The sequence below is a fragment of the Colletotrichum truncatum genome (genome assembly GCF_014235925.2).
Source record: "Colletotrichum truncatum strain CMES1059 chromosome Unknown Contig_0009, whole genome shotgun sequence".
In the NCBI taxonomy this organism is placed as follows: Eukaryota; Fungi; Ascomycota; class Sordariomycetes; order Glomerellales; family Glomerellaceae; genus Colletotrichum; species Colletotrichum truncatum.
The window spans coordinates 2,881,974-2,895,049 of NW_027222406.1; the positions used below are offsets into that span (position 1 = coordinate 2,881,974).

The 13,076-nt window shown below is 45.8% G+C and overlaps 4 protein-coding genes across 4 annotated transcripts; 1 reads left to right on the forward strand and 3 right to left on the reverse strand.

Moving 5' to 3' along the window:
- Positions 1-548: 548 nt before the first annotated feature.
- Positions 549-1,882, reverse strand: CTRU02_213337 (C6 finger domain protein; the record flags this gene model as incomplete). The annotated part of the gene is made up of 3 exons (XM_036720514.1): positions 549-1,322; positions 1,416-1,718; positions 1,787-1,882. 3 exons carry the CDS (start codon positions 1,880-1,882, stop codon positions 549-551), a joined length of 1,173 nt encoding a protein of 390 aa, XP_036587354.1.
- Positions 1,883-2,351: 469 nt separating this feature from the next.
- Positions 2,352-3,524, forward strand: CTRU02_213338 (delta-aminolevulinic acid dehydratase protein; the record flags this gene model as incomplete). The annotated part of the gene is made up of 1 exon (XM_036720515.1): positions 2,352-3,524. The coding sequence occupies one exon, from the start codon at positions 2,352-2,354 to the stop codon at positions 3,522-3,524; it is 1,173 nt and encodes a 390-aa protein (XP_036587355.1).
- A 613-nt stretch (positions 3,525-4,137) lies between these two features.
- CTRU02_213339 (tricarboxylate transport mitochondrial precursor) lies at positions 4,138-5,013 on the reverse strand (the record flags this gene model as incomplete). Its single annotated transcript, XM_036720516.1, has 1 exon — positions 4,138-5,013. One exon carries the CDS (start codon positions 5,011-5,013, stop codon positions 4,138-4,140), a length of 876 nt encoding a protein of 291 aa, XP_036587356.1.
- An 884-nt stretch (positions 5,014-5,897) lies between these two features.
- On the reverse strand, positions 5,898-6,347 carry CTRU02_213340 (uncharacterized protein; the record flags this gene model as incomplete). Its single annotated transcript, XM_036720517.2, has 2 exons — positions 5,898-6,022; positions 6,080-6,347. The coding sequence occupies 2 exons, from the start codon at positions 6,345-6,347 to the stop codon at positions 5,898-5,900; spliced, it is 393 nt and encodes a 130-aa protein (XP_036587357.2).
- Between the last annotated feature and the right edge of the window lie 6,729 nt (positions 6,348-13,076).

Consider the following 13,076-nt stretch of genomic DNA (forward strand, 5'->3'; position numbering starts at 1 on the left):
CCATGTGCTTTCTTGGCAAATTTCATATTTCGACAAGCCTTTTGGGCAGGTATTCCTGGATCAAGCACGAGCTGCTGTCTGAACCTAAAAGAAGCTCGGCTTATGTTCTACCGACAGCACGAACATGTAATGTGAACATAAACCAATGGCTTCATACTACTGATGTTTTTATCGGGGCGAACACTTCGCAACGACGGAAAGACCAAAATAATTCTTGATGGATATGGCAGATTTCATGCCGATTGTAATGACAGTACAATTGACAGTACAATACAGGAGTTAAATCTCATCTATTCGCCCTCCTACACACCTAGATACTGCCGCTTCTGAGGTGATCAGGTGATGCTTCAGGTAAGAAGGGTGAGCAGGGTAGGCAAGTTGAGTAGTAATTGGTAATACTACTATCATAAGCCCAAGTGCTAACCGTTTGTGACTGAGCGTAGGAGTGATTAAATGAAGAAGTAAATTGATTTTGGTGAAAGCAGTACACAGTATACAGAAAAAGTCGGAAATACTTGATGTGAAATTTAATTAATTTTATATACCAGTTAGAAGCCCCCAACATGCAGGAATGACTGGATTCTATGATTCTCTTTATGATAAGTCTGTAAGTATAAACAGATAGAAGAACACTCCACTCTTGCTCTAAGCTCAATCCACCATATGATACGACTCGCTTTGCGATACCACAGGTAGAATAACAGTAATGCTACAGGATCCCTGGCCCGTAGCAAGTCTTCAAAAGAGCCATGAATTATCCGAGTGAAGACTTGAGTATGGCCTGTTGTGACCTCGCGATCCGGTAGGGCTATAATCTGAGAGACCGCGTGTGCGGCATGGAAATATGGATTTTCTTCCGCAGTAGACGAATCTTGTAGGTTACACACGGCAACTAAGTCCACTGGTATGCCATTTATGCCTTTCTGGGGCAACGGTGATTGCATATGAGAATAGGTTGGCGCCATAACGTGGAAGAGACTGTCAGGTCGCAAAGGGTCCATAATGTGCCATAATGCCATTTTACCATTAATCATGCGTAGCCAGACCAAGTCGGAGGTGCTAGATGGCTTGAGAGGCCACGCCTGTTCGGGGGTGCCTGCGTTAGGGGAGGAGAAGGTCAACAAAGCCAAAGCAGCCGCGGTACCCCAAATTGGATCTTTATCTTTCACTTTAATCGGCTCCCTCAACCGCTTGTTCAGGAGAGCTGTGCCTTGAGACCAGTGAAAACACTCATCTACAGTGGGGCGACAGTCTTGGGAGGCATTGAGATACCGGTCATACGTAAACGCCACGGCTAGAGAGGCGTGCATCAAACAGGGATACTGTAAGGTGTTCGTTAGCCGAGCTCATGCTTATAATGTATGATACGGCTTCCATCTTTCCTGAACAGACAGAAAAAACGCAGTAAAACTTACTTCAAAGGTAAGTTCGAAAAGCCCACGATTGACTTGTGCCATCTGGGTGTCTCTGGGGTTAATGAGACTTCTCCCAAGATATCGTGTTACGAAATCTTGACATTTTGAGTTCAGCTGGAAGGATGTAAAGCCGTCCGATGTCCAGACGGCGTTTGTGAGGGGAGGCTTGATAACTTCGTGTTCTCGAGCCACCAACGGCCACGTGTCAGTACCGACGGGCTGGAGGTCTGGGACATTGGCCAGGAAGTTGCACAACAGCCCGAAAGAGATGCATCTTTCGCATCGTGGTTTACCTTGGTCGCACTAATGAGCCAAGAAAATGAAATCAGCCTTGGACTTTAACCTCCCCAGAGCGTGAGAGGGCAACCCACTTTAAGTTTTCGAAGCTTGCAATTCCGACAGCCAAATCTGGACCTCCGCGACGTCCTGCGTTCGTTATGTACCTCTTTCGTACAATTTGAAGGCATGATGAGCAAATAATCTGATACCGATACTTTTGGCAGCCTGGCTGTGATGGGGCTTCCCCCTTTTTTGTCTTTGTTGTCCGATACCCGAGTCGCTCCCCCGCCGGTGAAAGCGGCGGACTTATCATGCTAACCTCCATTTGGATGCCCCACTATACACGCTAGCTGTTCTTCGGAACCAGGAGTCTCGGATTGGCTTCTGTTCATATCCATGGATGTTAGAAGTATCCACATCTGTAACTCAACACAAGATCACAATGGCACGTCACAACGGTATAGCTGCAAGCAAGTTATTCCATCAGGGTAATAATCATACGTGCTCACATATAAATAGCCCAGTGTTCTTCGACAACCTGTTATGGAAAATGCTTCTACAGAAACCCAAAGCATGCAAGCTCAACTTGTATAGCAGATTCAGTCGAGGTGAAATTTTAAAGCCTCCAACAGCTACTTCTTGCACAAGCATTTCAGAATGGCCGCCCATCACGCCGCCGTAACCCCCGCAAAAGGCGAGCCTTTCGAGGTTCGGACACGTCCTACGCCGAAGCCAGGCCCAGGCGAGCTCCTCATTCAGGTCAAATCTGTAGCCCTCAACCCAGCAGACCACCTGATGCGTGACCAAGGCATATTCATACCCACCTACCCCACGGTCATTGGTTTCGATATCTCGGGGTTAGTCCTAGAGGTCGGCGAGAACGTCCCAATTGATGACGCCGACGGAAGATCAGGTCCCTTTTTCCAGCCGGGCATCACCCGTGTCGCCGCCTACGCCGCCTCGTTCTGGAACTCCTACACGGCTGACTACGGTGCCTTTCAGGAGCGATGTCTAGTGCCCTGGCAGCATGCCGTGCCTCTTCCAAATGAGGGCATTTCCTGGAACCAAGCTGCAACCCTGCCTGTCGCTGTACAGGTGCCCCTAAGCGCGTGGGACGCTATGGGGCTTTTGCGAGTACCAGACACGGCGTCTTCTTCCTTAGCCTCCGTCGCTTCAACTGGTCACGACGCTGCCGGCAAGGATCAAAACAAAGAAATTTCTAAGAAAGATGCCATACTGGTGTGGGGTGCTTCTTCTAGCGTGGGCACGATGGGTGTGCAAACCGCTCGCCTGCTGCGGGAGGATCACAATTCTTCAGTCGCCGCCGTGTACGCCGTGGCCGGTGCCGCAAACCAGGAATACGTAGGCTCACTCGGCGCGGATCGCGTCTTTGACTACAAAGATCCATACGTTGTGGGTCAAATCGTATCCGCGGCTAAAGAGAGCCATCTATCGATTCGGAAATGCTTTCTTGCCACGGGGCATCTGGCGACTTGTCAAGCGGTTCTCAAGGCTTTTCTTTCGGATGACGAAGGAAGACGAAATGAGACAGCGAAGATTGCGTCGGCACCAGTTATCCCACCAAATGCGGAAGAGGTTGAAGGATTAGAAACCATCTTCTTGATGCCGTCGGCGGATGAACGGCAAAGGTTAACTCAGTTTCGGTATTGGATGGGAGAGTTCCTGATGGAGAATTTAGCCAACGGGAGTCTTAGACCGAGCCCGAAGCCGACTGTTGTAGGCAAGGGTTTAGATGCTATAAATTCTGGTTTGGACATGCTACTGCAGGGAGTGAGCTGTACAAAGTTGGTTGTAGAAGTTACCGAGTGAAAAGGTGTTAGAGAGGTGGGGAAAAACGAAAAGTTTTGAAAAACCGGTTGAAAGACTATCTAGAGAAGACAAAAGTTGTAACCAAGCATTGAGCAAATCTTATTGTCAGTATTAATACTAGCATACATATATTTCCTCTTATCTCGCAAATTCAAACATTACTAAGAGAAGTCCCGTTGTGACAATTGAGATAAATAGAGCAAAGAAACGACGGGATTAAGCCGTACGTAGTCGCATACCGCTAAGCCAAGACTGCTTATGGAGAACAGGCTATACACTCAGTAATTTTGCCTGTTGCAGTTAATATTGTGTGCACTGCTGTTGTTGAGTGCAATCCGCAATATTTATATCTGGTTAGGTACTCAACAAACTAAGTGTTACCTGAATATTTCTGTGGAAAGTGGGAGATTTACAACTTCTAGCGAGTTACATTTGTTTTTGATGGATGCGCGGTTCTAGTTAAGGTGAGTTTTCAATCATAAGAATTAGATTAAGCTAGGTCTAAATTCTGTTGGGCGTATCTCTGTCTATATCTATACGATTCCGTGAAAGCCCATAGCTATTTTCTCTAGAAGCATCGCCCTTCCTCCTAATATGCCTCACCTGCCAGTCATTATTTTCCAACCAAGTATTTCAACCCTTTCATCGCTTGCTCATTTGCCGTAAACAAAATGCCCCCAGCCATGACTGTTCGCCCCAACCGCATGACCGTCCCCCTCCACAAGCCTTTAACCCCATCCTCAGCCAGAATGGCCCGCAAGGACTCCATCGTCCCCACAGCCCTCGCCTGCTGTGCTTTGGTCTTGATGGTATCGAACGGCTGTGTCGCCAGCGTTGTTACTGTACCAGCAACTGCGCCATTCGCGAAGCTCATCAGCGGGCCCTCAGGACTGACTCCCCTGCTCCTCTCGAAATCCTTGATAATGCTATAGCTGCCGAGCCTGAACCCCGTCGTCCCGATTTGCTTCAGCGTCGTCGTGACGTAACCCCTCCACAGCGCCTTCAACACCCCCTGCTCTCGCGTAAGCGTCACGACGCAATCCACCGCGCCGCGGAATCTCCGCGTCGTCTTTGCGTCGTCGATGAGCGCCGTCTTGATGCGCTCGGTGGGTGTTACAATGACGGTGCTACCCAAGACTCCAGCAACCATGCCCGAAGCTATGCTCTGCGCCGGGCTGAGCGTGTGCGTCTTCTTGTCCTCAAATACCGAGCGGATGCTGTCGAAAGCGAGGAAGCGAACCGCGTCTTTGCCGACGGAGCCAACGATCATAGTGCTGCAGCCCTTGTAGAGCGCGGGGATTCCCTCATCGCGGGCGACGCGGAGGACGACAGCGAATGGATTCCGTGTGCCATGCTGGTGACCGTAGAGCTGGACGCGTGTCTTTGCGAACTCGAATGGATAGGTACAGGCGGCTTCAACGCCGCCGGCTATGCCTCCGGCGCAAAGCGAGAGTAGTGGCGATGTTTTGCCGTCTGTCGGGGCGACCATTTTGGATAAGCTAGGAGGGCGTCGAGGTATAGAAAGCTTGCCTTGTCATTGGGGTGCGAAATGACACTGGACATATTAAATGCGGTCGGTGTTAATGTTGACGAATGACGTAGTCAGGATTAGTCGGGCCGGGGTTCTGCTCGGGTAATTAATTGCGAACTGTTCCCCAGGAAGACGGCTACCAATGGATCAGACACTAATTATAGCGTACGTTCTGGCCGCGCGACGTTAAGGCGGCGGGCGGGTGATCGGACAACATATGAGCCTTGTAATGGCAAAACTCTCAAGACTTGAAGATGAAAAGAAATATTGTAGATTCCCAAACTTATCAGATTTGTTTCATATCCAACATATCAGGGGTTTGGGTGGCACCGACAACCTAGATCCAACAGCACTTATGTACCAGGACGGCAGCAAAGGCGATGACTCTCGGCTTAAGAATGTATTGCTGGTGCATGATTGGCCCAAAGTTGAATGTCATTAAGCTACATTGTGGGGGGAAAAGAATCTGATGGTCATGATGTGCGCGGCTTGGGAGACTATTCAGCGCCGCTACGTGCAGTACTTATTTGGAGCACGATATGTATTAGAGGAGGATGGGGTTCAAATGGCCACAGACTTATGATGTTCAATGGGAAGATCGCTCTATATTCAAAGTGAAGACAGGTAAGTCTGTAAAAATAGAGAACGTGATTATCAAGCGTGTATTCATTATCGTGCAAGATCTGATCGTTACAAATTAATGATCCCTGGACCATCTCACAATCAAGTGAGGATCATCTTTGTGGTCCCGGCAACCCCAATGCCGTCAACATTAACTAGCTAAAACAATCCACAATCTTTGAACTAGAGCATATAAATATATCAGCTCTGAATAATACTAATTAAACCGTGTCGCATTGGACTGAGAAGCTCAACCAGCTCGATTCGCTCGTGGGCGGCGCGGAACAAGCTTGAGGGAGTACCTCCTGTCCTGTCCCCTCGCATCCTTCAATTGTGTATGCAGTCACTATAGAGCGTCAGCCGTCGTTAATTCAGATAGCAGGGCTAAGTCTCTTCAACCTACAGTGACATCCCGGAGCCAGGTATTTGCCATCGAGCACGATACCTCTGACTGGGCTTGTTTGAGGAGCATTGAATGTTGGTTGGCATTGGCCAGTTTGAGATTTGTTAATAGTCCAGACGCCGAGGTTTCCCGTGTTTTGACCGTTGGCTCCGCAACTTTTTTCGCTCCAAATGCGGAAGTTGAGGATATGGGGGTCATCACGCCGCATGGGGTTGGCATTGGCTGTGACGAGGATGATGGCGGAAGTAAAGATAACGGATACCCGCATCATGAATTGAATGGGAGCGATAACGTTGTAGAAACGTTTAAAGATTTAGATGGTAATAGTCCTACAATTCGGACAAGGGCGCTTGTTGTCTGTATTTGCAGCGAATGTAAGGTGGAAAAAGCCGATGAGGACATGAGAACCTTAAGGGTGGAAGTCAGAAGCTTTATACCAGTCTGGAAAGTAAGGGGCTGTGTTAACAAGCAGTCGAGAAACAAAGCATTTGCGGTAGCAATCACACGTTTTGCTGCATTAGTTCACAACAAAGGCTTCACCACCAAATTCGGTCTTGCTAGGAATACGAGTGATCTGCATATTGATAGTCTGGGTCACACTTATGTCTTACTCGTATGTTTCCACCCAAAATAGGGTGGTAGCCAGAGCCGTCGGACATACGGGCGATGCAGTGTTACGAGAAGTGTCCATGCCATAAACTCGGGACTTCCAAGCTCAATAGATCGCTCCCGGCGAGTTTATCACCTTTGTGAGCTGGAGGCGAAGCCAATCACGTTAAGACGGAGAATAACCAACAATACACCTCACCGTTGAGCCCCACGCCGTGTATTTCCACCAATTATCGTTACAACTTGGTAGCAAGATTCGGAGGGGGCTGGAAACTAAGAACACGGGGATGCTATGTATTACATTTGCGGTTGCAGAAACTCTCTCTTGCGTTCAACGAATTACCCCGCAATACGAGGCGGATTTCCACACTGCGATCGACAGCACTTACACGAAGACGTCACAAGGAAGCTGTATATGCTACCTTACTTCTGTCGCAGTCATCTTTTGGCCGTGGACTTTTAAAATGCGCAACGTCACCTGGTCTGGCGTAGTAGTGGAGCAGGCGTACGACCGCTGCACACCGAATTCTATGCACAAGCCTGACACAGGGTTGTAAGGTTGCTAACACTGGTTGCATCATGCGTTGGTTGGTTGGCCCACTGAAAAGGATTAGAGAGTACTAAGCCTGTGGATCATGTGCTCTTTAACAGCAGGTGTGACTAGGGCTTTGCAGTGGATTTGGAAACAGTGAAGGTGTAACCACCTTCAATCAACATACCTATCTGGAATACGGTCATGCATCAAGCCCGAGACTACAATATTCTGTTGCTATTCGCTGCCCATCTAACCACTTCACAAATGGTATCTAACGAATGACTTTCATGACCCGGCTTTAGGCGGAAGACCACTCGCACTGGCCTTTTATGAAATGTATGGCAGCCGGTTCTGTCACTGCGAGGGTGTAGTCAGGATCTATGCTACCAGTTCAATTTTTTCATTCACTGATTAATACAATCATCATAGTAGAAGACAGTATTGGCCTTGATTTATTGCAAAATTTTGGGGAAAAATAACGCTTGAATTATATCTTCAAATCGGAATGTTTGTTTCACAAAGCGCACATAGTTGAGAGCTAGAGCCGTCGCCTATGGATTTAAGGTGGCTAGACTTCTTTACATTGCTCACTGGTGAGTGGACTTGAATGATAATTAGTATTCTCAGTGTCAAGGAAAGTCCAATCTACGATGAATAGTAAAAACTGACCAATGGTAATTAAAACGAGAATTCTAACGTGATAAAGATACGACTAGTTTATTGCCCCACGAACAAATATCTTACTACGCCCTGCACTGATTACAAGACAAACAACATCCCTCAAACCCTTTCAGCTAAGCAATACTTCGATCTTTCCATAGAAAAAGAAGTAACTAGACAAGAAGCGTCATCAAAGTATCGAGAATGACTATAAAAGCCATGAAGTCTCTCTGGACGACCCTAATTGTGGGCTAGGTTCCGGGGCACTATCCCGCTCCGCCTCAATCTCGATAACCACCTCAAAAAGGTTACAAGCGCCAATCCGTTCTAAGCCGTTTGAAATCAGGTCGTTCATCTCGCGCTTTGCACGTTGAAATAAGCTTTCGTCATCGTTTCTGACTCTGCATTTGAACCTCAAATTTGGACCACTTAGCCGCATAATGATCGTCTCAACATCCCCGATTTGTAACTCAGCCTTAAGTTGTCTCAAAGACAGCTTGCGAAAGCTTTCCCTGGGACTCCAAATTTGAACATCGTAGATGGGTTTGCGAGAAGAGACGAACTTGTATGTTATTTCAATTCGTGGCTGAATGTGAGTCGGTTCTGGGCTCTGTGATAGACCAGATAGTCCCAAGGTGTTGTGGTCCACTTGATTCTCCAACGTCTTTTGCTTTTCTTTCGATGCAGCTCCCGTAGAGGTGGTCGACGGGTCCATGTTTCTGGAAAATCTGGGTTCGTGCTCAGAAACGTCTTCTTTGATCATCAAAGTCGGTGTAGTGGTCTCCGGTAGATCGTCTATTGTTGTAAGGTCGATGATGACTTCCTCTTGACTACCATGGCTTGGTCGTTGAGTCACACTTCTCATCGTAGGCTGTAGTGTGCGGCTGCGGGATCTGAGGCCTCTACCAGCGAGATATCCAGCTGTCGCTGCTGAACGACGCGAGGGTGGTCTATATGCTCTATCATTATGATCAAGACCAGACCTTCCCTTCGCACGCTTGTCGGAATTAGCCGCGCTTGGTTCCGCAATGTTGTCACCGTCATCAACAGCTGATCCCATATCAAGAGGGTCATTGAATGACTCAAAATGATTTATACGCTGAGATGACTTGTAAGCTTGATATTGGTTGCCGGTTCCATGTTTCATGCTCACCTCCATGGATTCCTCGGCCTCGAGGCCATCAGGAACCTCAGAAATATCTGACCAATGATCATCAAGTGCCATCGACATACTTTCCTCCAGTCTACTCATGAAGTATCGTTAGTAAACTACTAGTTCAACACCGAAAGGTCACTCAAAGTAATGCATCAAAAGACGGCCAAAAACTTACGGAAACATCGGTGCTTCTGGAGCGCGAGCTGAGGTGCCCGCACTGCTAGGCCCCGGTAGGATGTTGCCTGCATTGCTCTCGATATGCTCACCATGTACTGTTTCATTTGATTTTTCATTCGATGCTTTATTGTTTCTCGCTTTCGTGTTTCGTTGGAGATTCCGATTCTTCCTATAAAACCATACTTTGATATAATGTCGAATCCTTGCAAATTGAATCAGTATTTGTCATTTTGTAATCTCTACCCAAGCTGTCGTTACCTTTTCTTATGATTCGGATTAGAATACTTCAGTTTATTGATATTCGGCGAGCTCTCATCATCTGGCCAAAATCGATTTCCATAACCGTTTGTCTCCAAGAAACTATCGGCCATTTCCTCCAAACCAATCTGGTGGCTTTTGTCGGACCACGAAACAAGATCATGACATGATCTTCCATTTCGATCTTTGAAGTTTTTATAAAATGGTTCGAATATGAGACGGAAACGGTCCCATCGATCAGCTGCTGATCGTCCATAGTTGAGATGTTGTCGGATCGTTGCAATTTGCTCAGGTAGGGCAACACGCGAGCGCCCAGATTTACCACCGCTCATGTTGGGATTATCTTTAATTGGCTAGGTGGTCGCCGTCTAAGAGCATGCGATTGGGGTCTATTTGATTTTATCACTGAAATAAGTCTTCCGGTATAGAGGCCTCCAACCATTTTGGCAGACAGGTCTCTGCCTTGTGATCTGCCTGTTTCTGAGCGGCCATGTCGGTGGCCATGGCCCAGCCATATCGTCTAGGTGCGCCAGGAGGCCTGTTAGGTCTCATACGAGACAAAGATGCGTTTGCCACTCATATAAAAATAACACCAGGCAGGTAGGTGTCCCTGCACATTTTGGCCGCTAAGTCGTATCAAACTGTGCAAGAGGAAAAAAAGAACATCTTTCATGTCGCCGGAAGCTTTGATCTAATTTTCTTTTTACAATTTCAGTAGAATTGGGAACTTCACGCATAGTCAAGCTCAATTGCGGCTTGTTGACAATAACAGTCTTGATCCGCCTCAGTCTCTACAAACCCGCCCCCCACTAACAACGCTCGGGTTACTATCTGTGGGCGAGAACCGGCACAGAACGCTCAGAATGGGAAAAGTGGTGTTGTTGGTGGAAGAACTAACTAACTGGCTAGAGGGCTGTGGAGGCTGGCTAAGACCAGTGGTGGCGGCCGTCAGCCCACGTGACGGGCCGGCGAGGCCTGCCACCCACACCCCCTCTTAGACTCCTTAGCGAAAAAGAATAATAGGAAAATACAGGAAAAGTCCTAATTCCTCCAAATCCGAGGAGTTCTTAACTATTAGAAAACTCGGTTAATTACCGGTTAAACCTAGCTAATAGGAAGCCGTGAAATCCTCCGAATCCCGAAGTCTTAATATTAATAGTCTTATAGTCTCAAAATCCCCCTCTTAATCTAATCCCTCCGCTATGCCTAATAAACGAACGAATTCCTTATATTTAACTATAACTAGTAGCTTTGTAAGTCTATCGGCGGCTATATTAACGCCTTTAATAAGTCGGAGTTTAATGCTTTTCGTAGTATAAACCTCTTATATAATCTATTTATATCGGACGTTAATATAGTAGGTTTATGCCTTATTAAGTAGGTTTATAACGTTATTATAGCTATTAGTATTATTAGTAAATATAATAGTAGGCATAGTAATAGGTTTACTAAGTAGTTAGGAAAAGTAATATCTAATCTACTTTATAATAATTACTATAAATATAAGATTAATAAATTTAGCCTTTATAATACTTAAAGTTACGAAAGTCTATTTCTTTAACTTCTAAGCAATTAACATACTAGCAAGGAAGACGATATAACTACTTATTAAGACTTATAATAGCTTATTATTAGCGAAAAAGGTATTTGTCACAGTTCTATGCGCACGCATATGTAGGGGCTAAGGCCCCACTATGCATGTGGGTCTCCCACCTGCACATAGGTCTATGAGGCCTGTTAACGTCTAGTTAGATAACATCTAGCTAGACGGCACCTTTTGGCGCAACGGTCAGGCGTGCGCCTTTTCCTGTGACATGTGGTAGCACAACCTAGTTCCTCCATTATAGCAGGCATGAGGAGTTCGATTCCCTCATCACGGACGCGCGCGAGTCTGGTGATCTGCTGAGTTAGCCAGGAAAGTTCACATACGCTGTGAGATGCCCACAAGAGGGCCGCTACGTTAGCCGTCACTGTTCTCTTCCTCGTGGAGATGTCTAGGAACTTCTGATGAGCAGGAGCCAGGACCGTCTAGCCCTGACGATGCCACAAAGCCTCTATGGCTTTGGGGTGCCCTCGGGACGAGTGCCTTTCGTGAGAGGGGCACTTGTCACAGTTCTATGCGCACGCATATGTAGGGGCTAAGGCCCCACTATGCATGTGGGTCTCCCACCTGCATATAGGTCTATAAGGCCTGTTAACGTCTAGTTAGATAACATCTAGCTAGACGGCACCTTTTGGCGTAACGGTCAGGCGTGCGCCTTTTCCTGTGACAGTATTTATAATAGCGTAAAGCCTTAACTTATTAATCGTAAGGATGCCTCTAAGTATAATACCGAGATAAATTGTTGGAACGGTAGGTAGGAATCTCGTAGATAGTACGATATCCTTATAACAGGGTATTAGAGTAAGGGAACTTGTACTTATGAAGTAGGGCTTTAATAGTAAAGAATGTATAGGCTTATATTGAAGCTGAGTTGGTTGAGGAACTAATAGCTAGCTAAGGGAGAGAATTAGGCTAGTTATATAGTAGTATAACGTCGCCTATAATAGCTAATATAGGAAGCTATAAGCTAGGTTTAGTATACGTAAGTATATACGTCAACTAGCTTATAAAGCAGCTTATAAATCAGACTAGAATCTTCTTTAACTAAATAGACTTTTAGATAAGGTTAAAGAGAGTATTCCATAGGGATCTGAATATCATATGTTTAAACTAGCAAGCAGCCATTCTTAGCTAGTTACTTTTGTAAGTCCTACTAAGTCTTAGATAAGACTAAATAGGATAAATAAGTAAAATAGAAGTATAATATACTTATACTTCTAACACCCCCTCTTTTATACTATTTAGTAGAAAAGATAAAAGGGTAATTCTAGTTAATACTAGAAGAAGGATCTAAACCTATAAGTTTAATAAACTTAATAAAGTTAGGTCTAGATAGAGGCTTAGTTAACCCGTCAGCCGGCATACTAGTAGAAGGAATATAGGATATAGAGATATTTTCTTTTTCTACTTCTTGCCTAGTACAATAATAGTATATCGCCGTGTGTTTTGTTCGATTATGATATTCTGGGTTATAGGCTAGGTTTAGGGCTCCGTTATTATCGGTTTTGATTGGTATCGGCTTATAGTTAAAGCCTAGTTCAGATAGGAGACCTTGAAGCCAAATAGCCTCTCGTATAGCCTCTTGAATGCCGTTAAATTCAGCCTCAGTTGTAGAGAGGGCTATAGTTGATTGTTTCTTAGATTTCCAGCTAATAGGGCCACCGTTTAAAGTAAATAAGTAGCCGCTAGTTGATTTCCTAGTAGTAGGGCAATTAGCCCAGCTGGAATCCGTATAGCCTATTAATTCAGGCTGTTGAATATTCGATTTAGACTTATAGTTAATACTAAAGTCTTTTGTAGTTGAAAGGTACTGAATTATACCTATAACTGCCTTTAATAGCGGTTGAGTAGGATTATGAAGAAACCGGCTAATAAAGGAAACACTAAAGGCTAAATCAACCCTAGTCATATACATAGTGTAAATCAAAGAGCCAACTAGATGTTGATATAGTTTTAATAGCTCTTTAGAGGGTTGATAGTTAGGGTTATTCTGCCCTAA